This window comes from Arvicanthis niloticus, chromosome 23 (genome assembly GCF_011762505.2).
Source record: "Arvicanthis niloticus isolate mArvNil1 chromosome 23, mArvNil1.pat.X, whole genome shotgun sequence".
NCBI lineage: Eukaryota > Metazoa > Chordata > Mammalia > Rodentia > Muridae > Arvicanthis > Arvicanthis niloticus.
The window spans coordinates 34,434,436-34,456,481 of record NC_133430.1 but is presented as its reverse complement, the minus strand read 5'-3'; the positions used below and the strand labels follow the sequence as shown (position 1 = coordinate 34,456,481).

The following is a 22,046-nucleotide window of genomic DNA, read 5'->3' as shown; positions in this document are numbered from 1 at the left end:
TAGATTGTATAGAGGTTAGAAGCTTCCAGGTAGGGGCCTAGGTTAGCAGACAGAGGCAGTTAATCTTGGAGATGACAATTACATCAAGCGAATAAAAGTTGCTGTTACACAGATCCATGGGGATGAACATAGACACTTAGGAGGCAGTTTGACAGCATGGTTCTTCTGAGAAACCAGATCTTGGATTCAGACTTCATCTTAGAGAACCTGACTTAAAGTTGAATTCGAGTTAACTAACAAGGCAGCACCTAGCACCAGTTTCCAGGTTACTCCCCAACAAGCTGGTGCCTGGTACTAGTTTCCAGGTTACAAGCCTGCCCCCCCCCCCCCCCCCCCCCCCCCCCCCCGCACTTCACCTCCTAACAACCATCAATCAGGAGGGAAGTAGAAGTAAAGTTTATGGTTTGGCTCCCAGCACCAGCCAATTATGCTAAAGAGCAACAAAATTCCGTAATTACCCCCCCCCCCCATCAGATGTGTGTCAGGCTAGAAACCCCCTCGTTTGCTTAACACTTCCTATTAAACCTTGTCTGGCTGAGAGCTTGTGCTTCACCCCTTGTTCTGCTATGTCAGAGATGGTGGTGTGGCCAAGCTCGAGCTTGAGTAAAGACCCTGATGTGATGGCATCGGACCTGGCTCCTTGGTGGTCTTTGGGGGCTCACCAAACAGGCACAATAGTTCCTCCTAGGACCTATGCTCTATGGCTTCTGACCAGGTTTACAACATTAGACATGAATTCCTGCAATGTAGCTGGCTTTAAATCCAACCAGAAAGCAGTTGTTTACCCCTGAGGCTGTCATACCAGTACTACATCTGCGACCTTACCTGGAAGGACAGGATTGTAGCATGGAGGGGCCCACTTCTGGGTAAGACTGGCCACTTTTCTCCCTGAGCAGCCTGGGTTGCACCTTTCAACTCTATAACCAGCAGGGAGGAAGCTTCCCTTTCAGTTCTAACTGGGTTTCTCTGTGTCCTACAACCAGAGTGGGCTGTGTCTTCGGCAAGGCAGTCTTACTGCCTAGTTATGGTGGGCAAGCCAGAGCAATGGCAATAGTTTATGTTGTTTGAGGGTCCTCCGGGGTCTCTGTGACGAATGACTCATAGGTTATCATACATCTGATGCTAAGATTTTAGTTTAATTTCCCCATGTCTTCTGGGAAAAGCATCTACCACCCATGTAGACAGAGTACAAGAGGTTCAAATGCCTCCTTCTAAAAAAAAATTGTTTTAAAATCAGCTTACACAGTAGCGGGCTTCCTTCCATAAGGCCTTCTCATATTTTATTAGTTGTAATTAGCCACTCCATGCCCGCCTGACCTCCTCATCTTTTCCGTACTCCTGTTAGTATACACAGTTGTGTTTGTATCTCTAAAGTTCTAAAGCGAGAGTATGACACAGGGGATAAAAATCACAGTCGTCTTAGCCCCTCACCACACAGAGTACAGTGAAATCATTGTGGTAATAAAAGCCAAGTGTCCATTGCAACTTGGAGGTGTGGGTATTGTAGTCTGCAGGGGGATTGCTTGCAGTGTTGCTTCCTCCAGAGTTTACAGGCACAGCTAAGGTGACTGCCCTTCATGAATTTTTTTTTTTTTTTTTTTTTTTTTTTTTTTTTTTTGCCAATACAAACAAGCTCTGCTTTGCAGTTTTAGTCCCATGGCATCATTTTTGAAATATGAATCACACGAGGCTGCACATCGCTGCTCTGCCTGCAGAGGCTTGCCTTATTGCCTTCCGATTTTAGCATCAATAAAATGATGCTGTCATTCCAGCTTGGGGGCATTTTGATGTTCTAGACAGAGCTAGCTAATCACACTGTCCCCCTTTCTTTTCCCTCCCCCTTCCTCTGTGTGTGTGTGTGTAGTGCTGCACTTGTTCAGTCTTTCTGGGTGTACAAAGGGAATTGTCTCAGCCTTTCGATGGATAAGTGCACTTCGATGGTATCTGATTACTAAGCTGGAACTTTCTATAAAGACATCATGGCAATTTACTGACAGAGAATTCCTCACCAAAGGCATCATTAGCAAAAGCCCTATGCCAGTAAGTTCTAAATAGAAGCATGATTGTAGGGTAGTAAGGTTGAGACTAGGAACAAAATAAGATGGTTTGTGTGAATGATCTGTAGAAACCTCTATGATTTAAAAAAAATCCCAAGTTTAACTTTGGGAATACTTGAAAATGATACTAAATGGCTAAAAAAGAAGGGTCCTCGTTCTAGAAGGAATGGGAGACCTCGTTTGTGACTGTGAGCATGTGTGCCTGCTGCCTCTCTACAGCAAGAGGAGTATTTTGCAAAATCTCAGAACCAAAGCTCAGGTGGCTGGCAGAATGGAAAGGACTCAGAGACCTGCCAGAAACCAGGAGCAAGGCAGGCGTTCCCAGAAGGTCTTGGCAGACAGAGGACCAGGCTAGCTCCCAGTGCCAGCCACAGTGAGAGATGAACTGTGCTGGGTGGAGCCCAGTTGGCTCAGTGCTGAAATCCACATTGGCAGCTCGGGGTTGGTGGGGGCTGGGGGTGGGGTCCTCTCACCTGGAGGGTGAGGTTCAGGGCAGAACTGGGGTTGTTAAGAAGATTAAATGGTTTAAGAACCTAACATTCAGGCTGTTGGGGAGTTGGTCTTTAGGCATTAGGGTGATTTTAGGAACCAGGGAACAGGTTTAGATAGGTCTATATAGCAAGCAAGGCTGACTTGATGCTATTCTTTAAGAATCCTTAATTTATTTTAATTCAAATTTTAATTATTATTTTATTTAAGTGATTTATTAACAAGGTATTCTATTATTCTATATTATTATATTATTATAAGTGATTTATTAATGAAATAATCTAATTAATTAAGGATTCTTAAATTCTCCCAGGCTATAGATACACTCCTGGGGCTACAAGGCACCCAACTAGACTAATCACCAAATTCTAGAACTAGGCAGCATAGAGTGTTGATCCTGTCCTCAAGGAGTTTACAATCTACCTGAAAAGAAAGATCAGGATGTGAGACAGAGAAAAGTATCTGTATAGCTTCATTGTGTTATTGTGTTACTCAGAAGTTGCAGGTGTTAAAAAATAAATAAAGGAAGGAAGGAAGGGGCCAGAGAGAAAGGCCCTTAGAGAAGAACTCGGGATTAGCATGTACAAGGCCTTAAATTCAATCAGTAGCACTAAAGGGGGATTTCGGTGAGGGAAGCATATGCTAGGAAAATCAAGGAAGGCCTCATGGAAGAGGAGGTCAGGAAGCTAGTTTGGGTTCTTTAAGCTAAGAGGATATTCTGAGCATGTGTGAGAGATATTCATGGAGAAAGAAAGAGTAAAGTTGCACAGAGTTCTTCAGTATTCTGCTACTTAAGCAGGATTGAGTGTCTCCTTCCCTCCAGATCTCGAGAACTCCGAGGGTGGTGGAGAGAGTGAGCCCTTAGAAAGTAGAGGAAATGGAGGCAGCTTGATAAGAGGGGTGGTTAGGGAGAGTGCAGAGCAAGTTCCCAGCATCTTTCTCTGCCTGCGGTTAAGAGTAGTCCCTGGATAATCTGGTCTTGATTTAGAATAAAGACAGTTGGGGGGGGGGGGGGCGGGAGGAGGGCTTTTCCTCTCTGTGCTCACTGCTGGGTTTTCCCACTCAGCACACCCATGCCATTTTTTTGTCCTACTTCTTCAGTGACTAGAATTGAACATTCCCCTTAATGAAAACCCTTGGGGCCTTAGTCAATCCCCTCCCCCATATGTGACATAACCAGACACATTCTGTTCCAGCAACTCCAGGGCTTACCTCTGCCAGCACAGGTCACCTGCTTCACTTAGTCAGGGTGCATGTCACCATCACGGTGATTACTCCGTATTGAGGAGGATGAGACAACTCAGCATATTTCTCTACCTCCTTGACTTTTACTGCGGGAAGGGGGTAAAGGGGGAGGGGGAGTTTGAACTTGCTTCATTAACCTTGACAGTCTCTTCCAGTCTGCTGTTGCTTCAGGACTCCTAATGGTTAATGTCAGATCCCAGGCTCCTCCTGGCCTATGATGCTGAGAAAGGAAGTAGTGTCAGAGTCTTGGCTCTTAGCTGAGGTTTTTATTCGGCAGGAGCTGAGAGAAACCGGAGCAGGGCTAAGCCCTTTCTTTCAGTGGCAGCTTAAGTAGACCTGACATTTGGGTCGGAAAAGACTAGCATTGGAAAAGACTAGCTTCGGCTCAGTTTCCAGAAAAGACAAGTTTGACCTTAAAAAAAAAAAAAAAGTAGTGGATGTGTGGCGCACCTGAGGCCCTTTCCTCCCAGCACCCGCTGCGGCACCCTGTAGACCTGGAAGTTGTGTGAGGTAATGGTAATGGCAGCGAGTGACAGATGTCTGGCAATGTATAGTCCATTGCTTCTAACCACCTTAAATCTCCTTCCCCTATCCTCCACTCCCCTCCCCCAGATAAGAGATTGCCTTATTATGCATCCCAGAAGTGAAAGATGCCTCTCCTTAAACAATAGTCCAAGAATTGAACAGTGTTCATGAACAGGCTCCAACCCTTCCCAAGAAACTAGATTCTCTTACATCGCTGGCCACCCATTTGCAGATGTGTTACATGATTGGCGATCGATAACAAACAACTTAGATTTGATTGAGCTACACCTTAGAATCATAAATTGGGACAGGAAGTGTGTCTTTCCTAGAGCAGGGAGACTGGGTTAGATTAGATTAGATTAGGTAAGCGCCTGGGAGAACTACATCTAGCAATTTGGTCTGTACCATAGCACTGAAAGGCCATGGATGGCGGAAACAGTAATGGCTGTCACGATCACAGGTTACTATCTTCCCTTACTTTGCTGTGAAGTACCAGGCTCCATTTGTTTGGATCTGACTCGTAGTCGAGTGTGTTAGTTGTGTGAATGACATCCATTTTGAATATCTCCAGTGCAGAATGTGGCTCATGTAGGCGTCCAGATGGATCTGACTCTGGTAGTACACAGCTCAGTTCCTAATGTTTAACAAAGCTGGGTATTCATCCCTAGCACACAGTACTGAATGAGTTTTTGCTTGCAATGCAATATATATGGTCAACTCTTGCTGTTGTTCAAGCTGATGACAGACTACTGAGGGTCTCTCATTTCAGCACCCAAGTAGCTGAGACTATAGATTAACCCTAACCACTCCAGCCAGCTCTCCATTCTTACATGTACATAAGGTTAAAACTTCAGCATGAGCCTAGCACGATGGCGCACGCCTTTAATCCCAGCACTTGGGAGGCAGAGGCAGGCTGATTTCTGAGTTGGAGGCCAGTCGGGTCTACAGAGTGAGTTCCAGGACAGCCAGAGATACACAGAGAAACCCTGTCTACAAAACCCAAACCAAAACAAACAAAAAAAAAAAAACCCCAAAACAAAAATAAAAAACAACCAAAAACCAAACCAAACCAAAAAAAAAAACAAAACAAAACAAAAACAAAAAACAAAAAACAACCTCCCCCCAAAACTCCCAAAAAACCAAACCAAACCAAAAAAAAAACCCAAAATTATTGTACTATGCTGTGAAAATTTCTCTCTCCCTGCCCCCCTGCACTGTTATTGCACAAATTCTGTAAAAACATTCTTGCACAATTCCTGGCTAGCCCCAAAAGTTCAGAGGTAGAATTAGCATGACAGAAACCCTGAAATACTTACCCTAGACTGGTTTACAAAGGAGCACCGTTGCTTTTCTATTAGGTTTAAAGGGGTGCACTTCAAGGGTTGCAGATACAGCTGTGGCAGAGCCCTTGCCCAGCATGCACAAGGTCCTGAGTCAGGTCCCCAGCTAAGGGAAAGATCAGAAAAGGGCATGGTTTATATAAGAATGCAGGATGAGTACACATTGAGTAAAGGTTTCTCTCTGTGCCAAAGGTTCCTGTCTGGGGAGGGAAAGGGAAGCATATTTTTGCCCCTGTCCTTGTGAGGATGCTCAAAAATGACAAAAGATGTTTTAAAAAAAAATGTTCGTGCATGTGTATGCATATGTGTCTGTGTGTGTGTCTATTTTCTGTGTGTCTGTGTCAGACTGTCTATGTGCTTGGCACCCTAAAGCTAAAGTTACAGGTATTTCTGAGTCACTTGACTTGGACGCTGGGAACCAAACTCCTGTCTCCTGCAAAAGCAACAAGCGCTCGCTCGCAATAGCTGGGCCATTCTTCAGTCCTCTGAAAGATAATTAATGACTGAGGTGGGCTCAGCCATTGGGAGCACTTCCTGTTCTTGCAGAGGACCTGAATTCAGTTTCCTATATACCTTTTGGGTAGCTCACAACCACCTATAACTCTAGCTCCAGGGGACAGGGGACCTGACACCCTCTTCAGGCCTCCTTGGGCACTCCCCCGACCCCACATACAGCATGCACAGATACATACATATGAATAAAAATAGTTCTTTTTGAAAACTAGTGAAATCTTTATTTTAAAAGGTATTTGTTTTTCACAGGGGAGTCTGGTATGCCCTAGCGTCTTGTAGGAAGGGTCCAGAGGTGCTGCTAAGCAACCCACAAGCCCTTTCCTCAACACTGAATCATTCGGCCCCAAATGACATTAGAGTTGAAGCTGAGAAACTGTTCTATGCTGACACTAAAATGCGTGTCTGCAGGCTCAATCACAGAAGAGAAGGGGCTGTTATAATCCAGACAGCCCCAAGTCCTTCTGCTTTGGGGAGTCAGTTCTTCTGGAGCCTGCAGCCCTGGGTAGACAGTCAGTGCCCACAGTGGTGGTTCACAGCAACTTTAACGGTGGGCTGGATGTTGCCATATTCACTGCTCCTGCCTGTTCTCAGCTGTTGTTTTCAGTGTCTGTACCTGCCCTGCCTTCCAGGACCACTCTGTTCCTAACTTGGGGAGCAGTTCTCTTTCCTCCCTCTGGAAAACCATCTCTCTACGTGTCCTTATTGTGGGGTGCATAGTTTGCATTGACAGTCCCGGGTTATTTTCCAATTGATTCCGTCTTCGTCACCACGGGAAGGATTTAGCTGTCCCTTCAAGCTGCCAGAATCCCTTACCCCGTCCTCTTTGTCAGATTCTTCAGCTAAAACTTCATCCACTCAAGCGCTTGCCCTTCCTTATACAAAGCAATGTATCCTTCTTTCTCTTTCCTTGTTCTGGGTGGGGTGGGAATGGGGTTACTCAAATAGGAACACGGAAGTGTTTTCCCAGACAAACACCTGCAATCACAACACAAAAGAAAAGCCATATCCCACCTGGTGAAGTGTTGTCCCTCCAAAAGCAAATCCGACCACTGCTGTTGATTTACATAGAATTTCTTTCCTTCTCAACACACTGAAGAGACATAACGTATGTAGCTGTTAAAGCCTGGTCCCCAGGGCACTGTGGCATTGGAAAGTTACGGACTCTTGAAAAGGTGGGGCCCATGGGAGATCGCTAGTTGTTGGTGTGCCTTGAGGGAGTAGTAGGGTCCTGGCCCTCTCCTGACTCTTTTGAGCTGAGCACTTTTGAGGTCCCCCATGGTCCCCACCCCTTTGTGTGCTGATTTATTCTATAGTCAGTCTCAAAGTACCCAGGCCAACTAGATACTCTAAAACTGTGTCCAGAAAACAAAACAAAACAAAACAAAACAAAAACAAACACCTTTTCTCTTTGTAAGTTAATTTTTGCAGGTATTTAGCCAAGGCCAACCTTTTACTCTTTATGAATCAATTACCTTGAGTATTTGTTAGAGTAATAGAATCCTGACTAACCTAGTGCATGGCGTGAAGTGAGTTACTTCACCTCCTGGTTCTTCAGATCCTTCACTGTTACAGCAAGGAGATAGAAGAGCTCCCTTCACAGAGCTGTCGTGAGGAGTGAAGAGCAGTAACACGTGTGAGGGGCTTTAGTTCAGAGGCACTTGCTTCACAAACAGTATTAAAGGGTGGGACATACCAAGAGACTGCTCACAGGAAAACAAGCATGCAATGGACCCGTTCCAACGGGAGGGTTGAGCACGTTAGGCTAGAGGGATTCTAAGCAGACAAAAAGTTTCTGCCCTTAAAGAATTCTTGCCTTCTGGGAAAGACGGAAAGTAAACAAATAACTGTAATGGAATGTGACAGTCCCATGGAAGTCTGCTCATACTTGTCAAAAGGTTTTACTCAGTGGTGACTATGACATCCAGTTACTGTGGCTAAAGATCAGCTTCTGTCCCTCCCGCTAGAGACAGATAATGCACACTGTAGTCTCATATAGAACAGGAGTTACATAAGTGGTCCTGGTATCTGGATTTGCCTAGTCCCACTGCCAGGGGTCACAGCTTACAGACTTAAAATGTGTCTCTGTTCTGGCTTTATACATCTGGGCTCCTCCCTCTGGGGAGGTCTTGGAAACAGCTTTGCATCCCTTGACGGGATTAGAATCCCGTCTCGCCAACAGGAACAAGTCTGAATGTGAGTTAAACAATGGACAGCCAAACTGGACAGGAAAAAGCCCGCGAGGCCTCAACCCTATACGGAGAACTGTAGACAACTGAGGAGAGCTGGCAGTGGGAGAGGTGGTGTTCCCCTGAGAAGAACACACCGATTAGCTGTCTAGTGTCAGTCAGTCCTAAAAAGCATGCATACAAGTAACGTTCTACAGAGGGCACAGTTTATACACATGTGTGCAATGAAAATTACTGAAGAGAGAGGCCATGGATTTGAAGAGTGGGGAGGGGTATGGAGGAGGATTTGGAGGGAAGACATGAAAGGGGGAGATGTAATTATATTATAACCTCAAAAAGATCTTCTAGAGTTGGTGGCTGCTAGAGGCAGAGGACAGTGTGTGTGTGCTGGGTTGGCGGGGGGCAGGGAGCGACATGCTGGTGGATGGGTACTAGTTACAGCTAGACATATCTGCGTCTGGTAGTGCATAGGAGAGCGACCACAATAACAGTAAGCTATATGTTTCAAAACTGTAAGAGAGGAACTTCACTATAAAGCAATGAGGAATGTCTGAGGAGATGGCTGTGTTTAATCTGATTTAGACATAACACAATATGCTTATATACCAAAACATCACAATATGCTGGGCATGGTGGCACACACCTTTGGTCTCAGCACACCGGGAGGCAGAGGCAAGAGAATCACTGAGTTTGGAATCCCTATGAGTTCAAGGCCAGCCTGGTCTACATATTGAGATCCTGTCTCCAAAAAAACAAAAACAAAAACAAAAAAACAAAAAACAATACCACAGTAATGTGTATATATTTCAGCTAAATACTTAAAAATAAAAAAATTGTATTATTAAAATTAAGCTTAGAAAAAAAATTATGAACAGAGTCACAAGACAAATCATAAACTGGATGAATATTTGGAGCCCTCCTGCAGACCAGAACCCCAAACATCAGAAAGCAAAAGGATAATTCAGCAGGAAAAGAGGCAGGGCTCTGAACAGGCAGGGCCTGGGGGAGAAGGGCAAATGGCATCTTGGTGCAGGAAAACAGCTCAGCCTTACTCACAAGAGGGAAAATTTAAATTAGAGACATCAGATTTTGATGATCAAATTATTGAAGATCCAAAAATCTGACAAGCTTTGTTGACAATGGCTCTGAAATGAGTATTTTCAAAGCCTGCCGACGGGAGCACAGGCTGCTTCAGAAGCTGGAGAAAGCTGGCATTAACTGTACCCTGAGGGGCTTATACATCCGTGAAGTCTCATAAATCACCAAATTAGATACCTACAATGTTATAGTTTGGGTCTGTACCGTCCCCCACCCCTACAGCTCAGGCTTACGAATGTTTAGTCTCCCAACTGGTGGTGCTTATGGAACTTTTGATGCCTGAAGAGTAGCCACAGGTGGGCTGGCCTTCGAAGGCCTCAGGTTTTCTATTTCTCAGTTTTCTGATCTGCTAACATGAGGAGCCTTCACCACCCCGTCCTGCCAGTCCTTCATTGCTGTGACAGACTGGAACCATGAGCCAAAATAATACAGCATTCTTCTTTGTAGCTGCTTGTCAAATATACGTCAGAGCAATAAGAAAAGTAACTGATGTGTTCAGTGTTATCCGTTACACCAGCGTGTGTGTGTGTGTGTGTGTGTGTGAAAGAGAGAGAGAGAGAGAGAGAGAGAGAGAGAGAGAGAAAGAGAGAGAGAGAGAGAGAAAGAGAGAGAGAGAGAGAGAAAGAGAGAGAGAGAGAGAGAGAGAGAGAGAGAAATGAAACTCAAGGTCTTGTACATATTAGGCAATGGCTCTACCCCAGCACTACATAAACTAAATTAAAACGTTTTTCTATTTTATTTATCTGTCTGTGTGAGTGCAAGAATATGTGTATGCACTCATAGCCAGAAGAGCGTGCCAGGTGTCCTCTTCTGGTTCCAGCTATTCTTTGAGACAGGGTTTCTCCGTCAACTTGGGGACTGTGCTTTCTCATGTAGGCCAGAAGGCTGCAGGCCTCAGGAGGCCTCAGAGCTGGGGTTCCAAGAATGTGCCTGATATCTGTCTTACTATGTGGTTACTGAGATTCAAACTCTGTCCCTCATGAGAGTGCAACAAGTGCTCTTCACTGCTAACTCTCTCCAGGACCAACTGTTAATTATTAACCAACTAAATCCCACCCACAGCCATGACAATACTTGGCATATTCATACAGTAAAACACAACATAGTTTAAAAACATAAGATGGTGAACCTCATTATTTGTGTGTGTGTAAAATATAGTTTTCCCCTTTGTTTATTGATTCATTGCCTGGCTGGCTTGGGGTAACGGTAAGGAGAAGTTGCACTATGTACCCCTTTGATATTTGTATTGAGACCTCAATTATGTAAAGCAAATGCATATTAAAACTTTAAAAACTGACATTAAAATGTAATAATAGACCAAACACTGTTAAAGGCATTATGTAGGTGTATATGTGTAGTATGTTTTTATGAAGTCCAGGTCTCTGAATCTGTGTGGTTGGGTGTCTGTCTGTTCAATATCCATTCTTCCTCGCAGATTCCTAACATGATCCAGTTTTCTGTAGGTATTTTCCCATCTCAACAGATTTTTCTATGCCTAAATCCCCATCTGGAAAACACAAGCCTAAGGGTGATTCTGTGTTCCTGCCCAGTAATTGGTTCATGAACATAGATAGGCCAGATTCAGTCAGAGTACATCAGTGCCCAGAAGCTGGCTCAAAATCATCACACGGCCAAAAGTGTGGCAAGGACTTAAGAAAGAAATTTGTTTGTTTATAAGTGAACTTCTGGTCAATGGTCCCTCTGGGTGAAACCCAGAATGCTACAACCATTTTGCTTCTATCAAGGAAGCAGCCCAAAGTCAAGGCCAACATGAAGACCAACTCAGGGTTCTTCCGCCACAGTTGGAGCTGCTTAACTAACCTGCCTCCAAGGCCTGAAGTCTTCTTGGGCCTCCTGCTAAGGGCTGAATCGTCTGTTACTTGCAGCCGCAGGCTAGTACCCATGAAGCACAGAGAATGTTGCCAAGACTCTAAAAGAAACACATGGGCAAGTCAGAAGGAAAAAATGTCCCCTGAAGTTTCTCAGACTGAGCAAACTGCCAAAGCACATGGCATGTGTTGACAGAAAAAAAATTTCCAAATCAGACACTGCATTCCACCAAGAATATGGTTCAGAGCAGAAGGGGAGAGGGGTGCTGAGACTGAGGACCAAGACATCTCACACCAGCAGCGGTTGTAACTGAGTGGGGTGGGGGGACTACTGGCTAAGTGCTAACTTTTCTATATCTTTCTCATACAAAATACAAATATAGAATTCTCAGGGTTAAATACTATCTTTAAGAAAAAAAAAAAAAAGACCAATCAGATGCAAATCAGAAGAGAGACTGGCCCAAGCACATGCCCAGGAAGTTACCTCAGTGTTTCAAAAGACAGACCTGGGGTGTGTGTGGATAGGTGGTGGACCTTTTGACAGGAGTTCATAAGGCCCTGGGTTTATTCCAAGCACTGGGGGGAAAACACACACACAAACATAAATGTTGATTAAAAAGAAAATCTTCGTATATTAAGATAGGAAGTCTAGCAACTCTTTCCTATCCCTGAGGGGGGAAAACAAAACAACCAAAGAAACCAAACCCAACGGAAACAAATACTGATTATAGCCGTGAAACTGACAGCAGAGCTTGTGTTCTTCAGACAATGATTTCGGGGAATATTTTGAGGTGTCCTATTTCTAGTCGTCTCCTGAGGGGTTTGCTTTCATCGTCTGTTACCTTACAAGGCTGAGGGTCACTATCCGGGTCAGACTGGGAGGCTACAGTACCTCTTAGACCAGACAGGACCATGGAGATGAGTGACGGAGATGCTCCCCCACCCCCTTGATCCATTGATAAACTTTGATGAGTAGGAAGACTGAACATCCATATAGGAGACTTGGGACCAGGGTGCGCAGGCAGGACTGGACACCAGGATGACTGAGTGATGGCCCTGAGGGCTGAGGATAAACGGGATGGGGATTGAGCAGCGCCTTCTGCATGTACAATCTAGAATATAACTGGTGGTGTGGGTAACAGCGGGGATGTATTACTGAGTGGGATGGTCCTGGGTTCCATCCCTAGCACAGTAAAAGACACATACATGCACATGACTATAAAATTAGGTCTCTATACTAATTCTCTGATTTGGGAACACCTAACATTGTGATGGCTTTTCTAATGCCCCATATATAGATATATTGGGACTCAGAGTTCTGTGGGCTTTTAAAACAGATTTATCTTCACTTTATGTGTATAAATAGCCTGCCTGCATGCATGTATATATGTGTACCACATGCACGACTAGTGTCTGAGGGGACTGGAGTTACAGAAACAGACAGTTTTCAACTACAATGAAGATGCAGGGAATTGAGCCTGGGTCACCTAGAAGGGCAGCACTTAACCACTGACCCAACTCCTCAGGCCCAGAAGTCTGTGTTTTTAGTGGAAGGTCTTGATTAGGGCAGTTTGTAGACTACACAGTGAGAAATACCTGTCATAGGGCTCACACCCATACTGAGTTTAAAGGATGGACTATAGAGAAAGGAAGAATCCAGAAGGGCAGGACGTTTCTTTTTGCTTTGCTCTCTACTGTGATTTTGAGAGCTTTTACTCCACGCATATCACTCGCCTAGAACATATATAGAGAAGAGTTACTATTGGTATACAGTTAGAAGATATTATGTATATTATCATTGGTGAAATCTCAGTAACGAACAGGGAAAATAACATCTCTATCCAAACCTCAAAATTCAACCCAAATGAATAAACACAACTAATGAGAAATGCATTCCCATGTACTAGTAAGGGTTCCACTTGAAAAGCTGTAAAAATTATCTCCATGGGCCATGCCTTTTTATTTTATTCTTGGAAACTTTCATTTTTGTTATTAGGAGGGGGACAAACAAAGTCCCCGCCGTCAAAACTAAACGCAATGAGTCTGTAGGGTCCAATACCCTGAGATTCTTTAGCTCTGCTTGGTTTCACTCACTTGGGACTAGGACTAATTTAGAATTCGGCAGAAGGTGGATGGAGCCCAGGTTCATCCGACTGCACACACAATGATCTTTCCACTATGAACACTGTGGTCCCTCCAAGGAATGTTCCTGGCACTCCTTCACTGAGGAGCCAGATATCTGGCTTCCAAGATGACAACGCCGTTGTTTCTGCTGAGCTCCTGAACAGGGCAGGTGATCCACACAGCACTGGTGGCTACTAGCAGTGGCTGGGCCCTTTGGAGAACATCCTTGACATCGGTTGGCTTAGTAGGTCCTGCTGGAATTATGCCTGAGACAGAATGGTAAATAGCTCTTTAATGAGATGTAGAACTAAACTACCAGACGGATCTTTTGAAGATAAAAAACAAGCGCTCATATTGTTTCTAATTTAAGAATTCCCAATATTGGGGGAGTTTCACAACAGCCTAGGTGCTTCCCTCCACCTGCTCTGGAAGCATTGGATGTGAATTAAAGGAAAGGTTTCCCCCAACAACACACTCTCAAGATGACACAAAACCGTGGTGAGGATTGCTGAGGTGCTTAGTCCCAACTAATTTTGTTTACCCACCCTAATAGCAAAAATGAAAACTTCCAAGGATAAAATAAAACGGCATCGCCCATGGAGATATTTGAGTCTCATTTTGTAGACCAAGCTGGCCTCAAACTTACAGAGATTCATCTGCCTCTGCCTGAGTTTTGTGATTAAAGGTGTGCGCCACTGGTCCTGGCTAAAACTTGTCTTAAAGTACATATCCTGTGGAACTGAAGTTCTAAAACAAACTGACTGAACTGTGATTTCCAAGAGTGATCATCTTCCTGGTAGTAAGAAAACCACTTCTTTTTGTTTACCCAGCTCCAGATCCAGACACTGGTGTTTCTTGTTACATTATGTAAGGTTTGGACACTCTTTTCCCCTCCCCCTCTCTTGACATTTATCTGCCTGTGATATAAAGTGGCACATGGAGAATAGCTAAAAAGTGAACCAGGGAATAATTCTAGGGCACTTTTCTTCCAAATTCTCTTCAATCTTTATTTCATAGTTTTTCCTTTTTAAAATGGATCCTGTGAAACTGCTGGAATGTTTTTAAATACAGAAGAAGTACCAAATAAATGCTTAAAAAAATAGATCTACATACCTGATTGGAAAGTCCCCTATCCCTGTGCTTTCTGCAGCCCGTCCACACCAAGTGTACTGATCTTTAACAGCTTTCTGATGGGCACCTGGGGCACACTGGGAAGCAGTACCTTGCCATCAAGGGATCTGGTTCATTTGGAGGCATAGAAAGTAACAGACAATTAAGTGCTAAGTGAGTGGGACCTGTAAGCAGGTTGGCTGGGCTCTTTGGGGGGGGGGAAGGGGGGGAGAAGGAGGGAGGGAAAGATAGATAGTTAAAGGCTAAGAATTTCTAGCTCTAGTGTTCATGAGAGCACATAAGCAGATTAATAACTGGGTGGGCTGACAAACATACAAGTATATATGCTGATATCTACCAATAAAAAGGTTCCTGTTAGGGAGCAGGAACAGTTGAATGAAAGAGACTGTTCAGGTTAATAGGGACCCTTGAAGACTGGGCTAAGGATGGTGCCTTTACTCCTGTAGGTTACTGAAGGGAATTAAAAGCTTTTAAGAAGAGTAGATTAGGGAAATGAATTTGCTGGTAGAAGGTAGAAAGGTTTTGAAGGGGGAGAGACTGGTGGCAACAGGCTATTAGGTAAGAGTTGCTGACAGCATCCACCAGGAAGCTTGATTTGGCAACAAAATGGAAGTGGGCAGAAGGGACGTGCGTTTAGACCGTAGGGGAAGGCCCAAGTCTGAGCAAGTAAGTAAGTGTTGGTTTCACTAAGAGAGAAGAGGATCTGGTCTCAGAAGAGACATGGATACTTTTGGCTTTGAGTAGTTGGCAAGACAAGTGGGCCTTAAAAGGGACTGTCACCTAACAGACAGGGCTGTATCCCGGATGCCTCTGTCACAGGTAGGCTTGGGTGGAGTCATTAGATGGTTTCACAGGCTCAGCTTTTCCCCTTTCAGGAAGGAGAAAGCATCTGCTGTGGGGTGTTCCAGTCCTCCAGGGGCTGTGAGCCAGTCAGGAACATCACTTTAATGGGATTAGCTGAAAGATGAGTCAATGTCAGGTGGTGGTTTGGCAGTGTATCACAACTGCTAACTTTGACATGGTAAGTATAACATTATTAATGACTCTTGTGCCTGGCTGAGAGTGTTAACATTTAGCAAATTACATCTCTTCTTTTTTTTTTTTTTTTTTTTTTTTTTTTGTCTTGCACTTACGTTTTATGAGTGTGACACAGTGTGTGACCTGGGCAAACCATTTAACCTTTCTGTGCCCCTGCGGATAGCACAAGGAGCATGGGGGAGCACTCACAAACATTTTGAAAGCTAAGATGAAAAGCCTGTAAGCTCCACCCCTTCCTCTGGGGACTGAGTCAGTCATCTGGGAAGGTCAGTTTTCTAGGCCTTTCAACCGCTAGTTAATTTGCATTTTTCTAAAATGCTTCTACCAATTCAGGGTGAAAGAGGGAGTTTCCATCTGCCTTCTTTAACTTTCTGGCCCTGCCCATCTGGCTGGCCCCCTTTCACTTAAGAGACTACTGCTGTATGACTCCCATCTTTAGGTTCTGGGATTAAGCCCAGGAGTATTGGAAGGGAATTAGGGTTTTACATTAACACCCAGGGGCCTCAACATAAGGCGTCCACACTCTGTGAGGATTTGTCCCAGTTCTAGTCAGTAAGCTACTTTTCCTGTAAAAGTAGCCATCAAATCTGGCCTTTGGATACTTGCCTTGTTCTCTTGGGTCACCAGAATTTGCCCAGCGCCTAAACTTAAGGCCATGAATTTAGACCTGGAAAACCTTAGTAGCGAGGCTGGGGCCTTGCAATAGGCAACATACTTTTCTCATTCTTGCCATACAATTTCCTCATTCTTGCTGGTTCCCCGAGCTTTCCAGGCTGCCTTCAGCCGTCCATCGGATTCTCACATGTTGGTGATCCCTGCTGCCAGCTGCCTTCCTGGCTTGCTGCAGGCTGGATCTATATCCACCTCACACTCTTCTGTGGTCCAGCTGGGTCTGCCTCCCATCTTGTGGATGCGTCTGGTTCTAGATTCCATTTCTCCCAGCCGGCATCACTGTGACAGTCCATCCTTCCATATTAAACCACAGGGGATGTTTGCTGGCATGGAAACTGATGTGCTGTTGGAATTTTATCCTGGTTTACATCTTCCTTTGTGTTGGAAAGCTTGGCATCACTTCCAGTTTCTCAAGAGAGCTTTCCTGTCTACTGAAGGAGACACAAAAGAAAACTCCAACCACCTTGTGCTTGTGAATCAAGCCATTAGGTCACAATTTTAGTTATAATATTGTATTATTTAATCTTGATTTTGTTTTTGGACATTTAAAATATGATGTGAATTTATTCACACCCTTTAAAGTGCTTTGAACTCAGATCGATTTGTGATTATACAACAGAGAGTGGTGTTCTTACTAGCTGTAAGGTCCTTACAATCTCTGGAAGGCTTGTTAAAACTTGTTGTGTTTGCCCAGTCCCCCACCCAGTTTCCCTAGAGAGTTAATGTGAGAATTTTCATTTCTAAGTCATTCTGAGGTGATGCCCCCCAACCCCCATCACCTTTGAGAACAGCTGACCATATCTTTAAGGCCCTTCCTGAGTTCTAACTCCTGTCTGAGTGGATGTGAAAAGTTCAGTCAGTGCAGCTAGGATGGATGCTGACTTCACTGCTTATTACTTAAGAGAACCTGGGTAATCAGTTTGAGTGGCAGAGCCCTCATTGATAAAAATGAGAATAGCCCTGGCTGTGCCTCAAAGGAGTGTTGTGAAGGTTAAGTTGAACAGGTGTTAGCATAACCAACTATAGAGTACCATGACACCCGGAGGCACTGCAATGAGTTTTAACCACTTCTAAAAATGTCACCAACTGCTTTGGCTCTCTTGCTTCCCTCATTAATTATAGCAACTTTAATCTGGGAAAACAGAGTACGTTTATTGCTACAATAAACTCAACCTTCAAACCCTTAAAAAAAAAAAAAAAAAAAACCATCCACTGAGATCAGACATACTTCAGAAACATTAGACAGGACCAAGAATGATTCCCAGTTTTCACAGCTATAAAAAGTGCAAGACCCCATTCAAAGTTTGGGTGGAGTCAGGAATCTTTCAACTAGGCTGAGACTGGCCCATTGATAAAAAATGGTTACTAGTTGAAAAAGAAAAGTTGCAGTGCATGCATAACTTGTTCATGTCATACTTTTGTATCTCTTGCAACTTGTATTAATGTATGCCTAGTTGGAAGCAGTAAATGCCCCCAGTTCTTGATGTTGCCCTTTTTCTCACCCAAACTGCCTCGCGCCCAACCAAAGGGCTTTCTTGCTCAAATTGTGTACATTGTGACTTTTCAATTCTGCTTTAATTCTCCTAGTCCTGCAGTTTCAGTCTCAGACAGTTTACCCCAAAATGTTTTTACTTGTTTTGTCTTGGACAAATGCCACAAATGCCAGTCCCAGCAAGGTCTACCAATTTAGAGTCTGGAAGACCGTTCCCTTTTAATGAGCTTGCCAGGGGCCCGTCACGCCCGGTGCAGTCTCCTGCCGCGTACCCCAACTCCAGCCGACCCCACCCCACCCCACCCCACCCCACCCCACCCCCGCCCCGGCCAGAGACGGCGTCTGCACACTTCTCATGGGCGCCGATAGGAGGCGCCCGCGCGGCCGAGGCGCTGCGCGTACCCGTGGGGACTGCTCCGCGGGCGGAGGGAGCGGGAGGAGGAGCCGGAGGGGGCGCGGCTTCCTCCGCGTCCTCCCCGGCGCCCGCTCGCCTGCTCCGCGGGGCCGAGGCTGGCGGCCGGCGGGGGTCGCGGCGGCGGAGGCGGCGGCGGAGGCGGCAGCTCTGGCGGGCCGGGCTCGGGCTCGGAGCTCGGAGCCAAGATGGCGGCGGCGCTCCGGAGCCCGGCCTCCTCCTCCTCCTCGCCGCTCTCCGCCCCGCCGCTCGCCGCCTCCTCCTCCGCCGTCTCCTCCTCCTCCTCCTCGTGCAGCAGCACCAGCGAGCGCCGCGGCGCCGGGCCGCTCTCCCGGAGCTCGGGAGGGGGCTAGACCGGTCCGCGGGCGCGCAGGCGACGAGGCCGAAGCTGGGGCCGGGGCGGGGACGGCGGCGGCGGCGGCGGCGACGCCGGGTGGGGATGGGGTCGCAGACGCTGCAGATCCTCCGGCAGGGGGTGTGGGCCGCGCTGAGCGGCGGCTGGTACTACGACCCGCACCAGGCCACCTTCGTGAACGCGCTCCACCTCTACCTGTGGCTCTTTCTGCTCGGCCTGCCCTTCACGCTTTACATGGTGAGTGGGGGCGGGGACGCGCTGCGGACGCCCGGTTGGTCCTCGGGGGTCTGGGGGTCCCGGCGGCGGGCGGACGCTCCCCTCCCCCGCCGGCTCCGCTCCCGGCCCCGGGTTTCCCGTGGTTTTAGCACCTCCCTTCCCGCCGGTCTCCGGCCGGGTCCCGCTTCCTAACGCCTCGCGTGCGGGTCTGCGTAACCGGCGCCCGAGGCCTTCCCTTGGGGTCCCCGGTCCTTCCCCGGGCCTCGGGGCTACCTACCTCCCGCTCCCCGGGGGCATCCCCGCCCGCCCCTCGGTTCCCGGCTGTGCGGAGCCCGGGGGAGGCCATGCGCGCTCCGGTTGGAGCGGAGTCGCGGGGTGTCCCGGCTCGTACTCGCTTCCCGTGCTGGGGGAAACCCCGGGCGGGTCGTGCCTCTGCAAACCGCTGATCGGTTGAGTGCGGGTTCCATTCGGTTCAGCCCCGCGACCAGGGGCCGTGGTGTTGTCGGGGTAGCTCTGAGGACAGGGAGCGGGGAGATAAGGGAACCTGGCTGGCATTTCACCCGTTTGTTTGCGTTGGTTCAAGGCCTTTGACTGGCAGGGAAAAGGAGAGTGCCGCCTGTTGCTTAGTGCACTGGGGCCAGTTTCTCTCAAGTGTTTTTGGTGTTCCCAGACAGTTTCCTTCTATAGCCAAGGCTGGCCTGAGACTCACTGTGTAGTCCAGGCCTCAGGAGTGTTTTTAGAGGATGTTTTCATGAAAGATGTTTGCACGTTTCTTAAAAGAAAAAACAAAAAACCCAAAAGCACTATATTTTAGGGTGGCACATTTGGGAAAACAAAGCTTTCAAATTTTAAAGTAATTGGAAGGAAGGATATTGACTTTTATTTTCATAGAATTTCTGCTAACTTTACGGTTCTTCAAGAGGCTAGAATGAAGGTGTTGGATTACTAAATCCTGGAATAGGAGCATGAGAAGTACCACAAGATAGGACAGCCTATTTGTCTCTTTTCTCAGTATCACTAATTGTCAGGGACATGCCTTGGGGGATGGTAATCGTGTGTGTGTGTGTGTGTGTGTGTGTGTGTGTGTGTGTGTGCGCTAAATGTCACATTGTCAAGCAGAATCTGATTTCTTACAGAAATATGTTTGAAGGAGGTTTTTTTTTTTTTTTTTTTTTTTTTTTTTGCTGGTGGCTTGTTATAGGACTTGTTCAGTCTGGTCAGATTCTGAAACTTTATCATCGAGTGTTATAATTTCAATTCATTTTGGCCGATCTGGTTCACTTTGCATAAGCATCCCTTCCATGAGTGTGATGTCCTTAATGAACAGCTCCATGGCATTGGTGATGACGATCTTCAGGCTCTCAGAGCTGCCTTTCTGTGTGTCTAGACAGGTTGTACATTAAAGACAAACTGATTGTTGGGAGGTCAGGATTTGTTGCTGTGTGCTGTATAAGGTTTGGGTCTAAGCCTCTTTGTGGAGTTAACACCACTGAAGACTTTAGAGAAAGCGGAAAGCCATATATTGAATTACCTGGGAGTTTATTCGGTTAAACTGGATTCTCAGATATTTGAGTGTTCATTGTCTTACTAGGTACTTTGCCAGGTTCTGGGAAAATAAAAGTGCTTTACTTCAACAAATGGCAGCTCCATTCTTCCCGCTCTCTTAGGCGTTTCTTTCTCTTCACTCCCAGTCCACACAGAGCTAGTGGGTTCTGTCTTTAAAACCTGACAGGAGTCCATGATTCCCCAAAGTCAGGCCTGGTTCAAGCCACTCTGGTGGGGGGTGGGGGTGGGCGGTGTGGATGGTGATGGTATTTGTAGCAAGGCATGCTGTTTCCATTCTTGCTTCCCTACACACAGATCAGAGGATTCTTTTAAGATCCTGTGTCCCTTCTGCTTAGGCCAGCGTTCCCTCTGTTCCTGCTCTGTCCCTTTCTACACTCAGTTGGACTGCTTGTAGTCTTCCCAGCAGCTGATATGTCACTGTGCCCTAGGCTGGGTATACTTGCCCTTCCTACTCTGTCAGGGGTACTCTCCCTTCCAGATGATTGTGCGGCCTGCTTTGGTTAGGTTATTTCAGGTTTCTGGCATGGGAGACTTTGCCTGATAAGTAATGAGGTAGCCTCTGAACTCTTCTGCCTGCTTTCTAAACGGCAGTTCCTGCTGGCTGGTCCGCAGGCTTACTTGCTGTTTTTGTCACCCTGTTGCACTGCGGAAAGCTAATAATAGACCTGAAGCTCTGACCAGGCAGGAGTTTCTATCATTGCTATAGTCTAAGGACTTCGAGCCGTGCCAGACACACAGTACCGAGCCGTTAGACAGATGACTAGAAATGGATGAGGTTCACGTTCTTCTGTTAGGGACCTTAAAGTCTCCCCTGGGGATCAGCAGCAGCAAGCTTAGGACTGAGGGATGATGACTGATCAGAGGTCATGGTCAGGGGGTTAGCAGAGGATTGTAGCATCTTAGGAAACATGCTAGTTCTGCCGTATTGGTAGATCAAGTATGACATACATATCCAAGTTAAAGCAAAAGCTTCACCTTCTGTAGTAAAACGTCACCCATGGGTATTATTCCCGTGTTCTTCCAGTACTAGATACTGAGTATGTATACAGCTTCTTGACTTGTTTTATCACCTTAGGCAGATATATGAACTGGGATTTATATATGACTTTTGAAGCCAGAGTCACCATTCAGCATCACCATAGGCATGGATACATACACACACACACACACACACACACACACACACACACACACGGCCCTATTCTGTCTTCCAGCTTTTATAGGTCTTTCAAAGGGGTAAGATATAGTTTCTGCTATTACAGTTCTAAATAGTGAAAACCAAGAAGAAAAGCCTCCCACTTAACTGATTATCTTTTGTTTTTCTTGTTAACTACATTTATATCATTCTAATTGTTAATGTACATGACTTATCATGGGTAAGATTTTTTTGGGGTAGGGTAGCTTTTTTTTTCAGTTTGTTTGGATGAAAAGTTTACTGGTATGGGTGTTATCTTGATTTTCGAATATTGGCTTTGCTGTTGATTTGCAAGATTATACCTTCCTGAACCTTGATTTGTTCATGTGTACCTTGCAAGGAAATATTTATAAAATAGATTATTCACTTGAAGACTAGCCTTCAGTAAATGCCATTTCAAAGAATGTCTAATTAGAATTTTTCTCTATAATGCTGCATACCTACAAGAGATTAGGTAGTGCTGGATTTATTGAGGGAAACCATTATTCTAACATATGTCTCATATGCAGTCTTTGTCTATAAAGAGTTACATGTGTAGATGATGAAATTCATTAAAATGTATT

The 22,046-nt window shown here is 45.8% G+C and overlaps 1 protein-coding gene and 2 long non-coding RNA genes across 11 annotated transcripts in view; 1 reads left to right on the top strand and 2 right to left on the bottom strand.

The window, feature by feature from the left end:
- The window catches only part of LOC143437015 (uncharacterized), a 33,681-nt gene extending 24,608 nt beyond the window's left edge, over positions 1–9,073 (bottom strand). For both annotated transcript variants that reach the window (XR_013106722.1, XR_013106723.1), the window contains exons 1-3: positions 7,181–9,073; positions 5,633–5,762; positions 3,759–3,877 (exon numbers count right to left, since the gene is read on the bottom strand). This is a non-coding gene — a long non-coding RNA (uncharacterized LOC143437015). The remainder of the gene's footprint in view (positions 1–3,758; positions 3,878–5,632; positions 5,763–7,180) is intronic.
- A 2,003-nt stretch (positions 9,074–11,076) lies between these two features.
- On the bottom strand, positions 11,077–18,261 carry LOC143437014 (uncharacterized). Of its 3 annotated transcripts, XR_013106721.1 has the most exons (5): positions 14,520–18,028; positions 13,377–13,672; positions 12,879–13,016; positions 11,789–11,858; positions 11,077–11,383 (listed from the first exon to the last, which is right to left on the bottom strand). It is a non-coding gene; the product is annotated as an uncharacterized LOC143437014 (long non-coding RNA). The 3 variants fall into 3 exon arrangements; XR_013106719.1 differs by lacking the exons at positions 11,077–11,383; positions 11,789–11,858; positions 12,879–13,016 and adding an exon at positions 18,142–18,261 and having other exon boundaries at positions 13,038–13,672; positions 14,520–16,678; XR_013106720.1 differs by lacking the exons at positions 11,077–11,383; positions 11,789–11,858; positions 12,879–13,016 and having other exon boundaries at positions 13,038–13,672; positions 14,520–14,644; positions 15,318–18,028.
- Positions 18,262–18,459: 198 nt separating this feature from the next.
- Positions 18,460–22,046, top strand: part of Pcnx1 (pecanex 1) — a 140,873-nt gene continuing 137,286 nt past the window's right edge. For 3 of the 6 annotated variants that reach the window (XM_076921786.1, XM_076921787.1, XM_076921785.1), the window contains exon 1: positions 18,460–18,743. In XM_076921786.1, coding sequence (XP_076777901.1) covers positions 18,591–18,743 — 153 coding nt within the window. In that variant the 5' untranslated portion in view covers positions 18,460–18,590. The remainder of the gene's footprint in view (positions 18,744–22,046) is intronic. The other 3 variants (XM_076921788.1, XM_076921789.1, XM_076921790.1) reach the window with 3 other exon arrangements.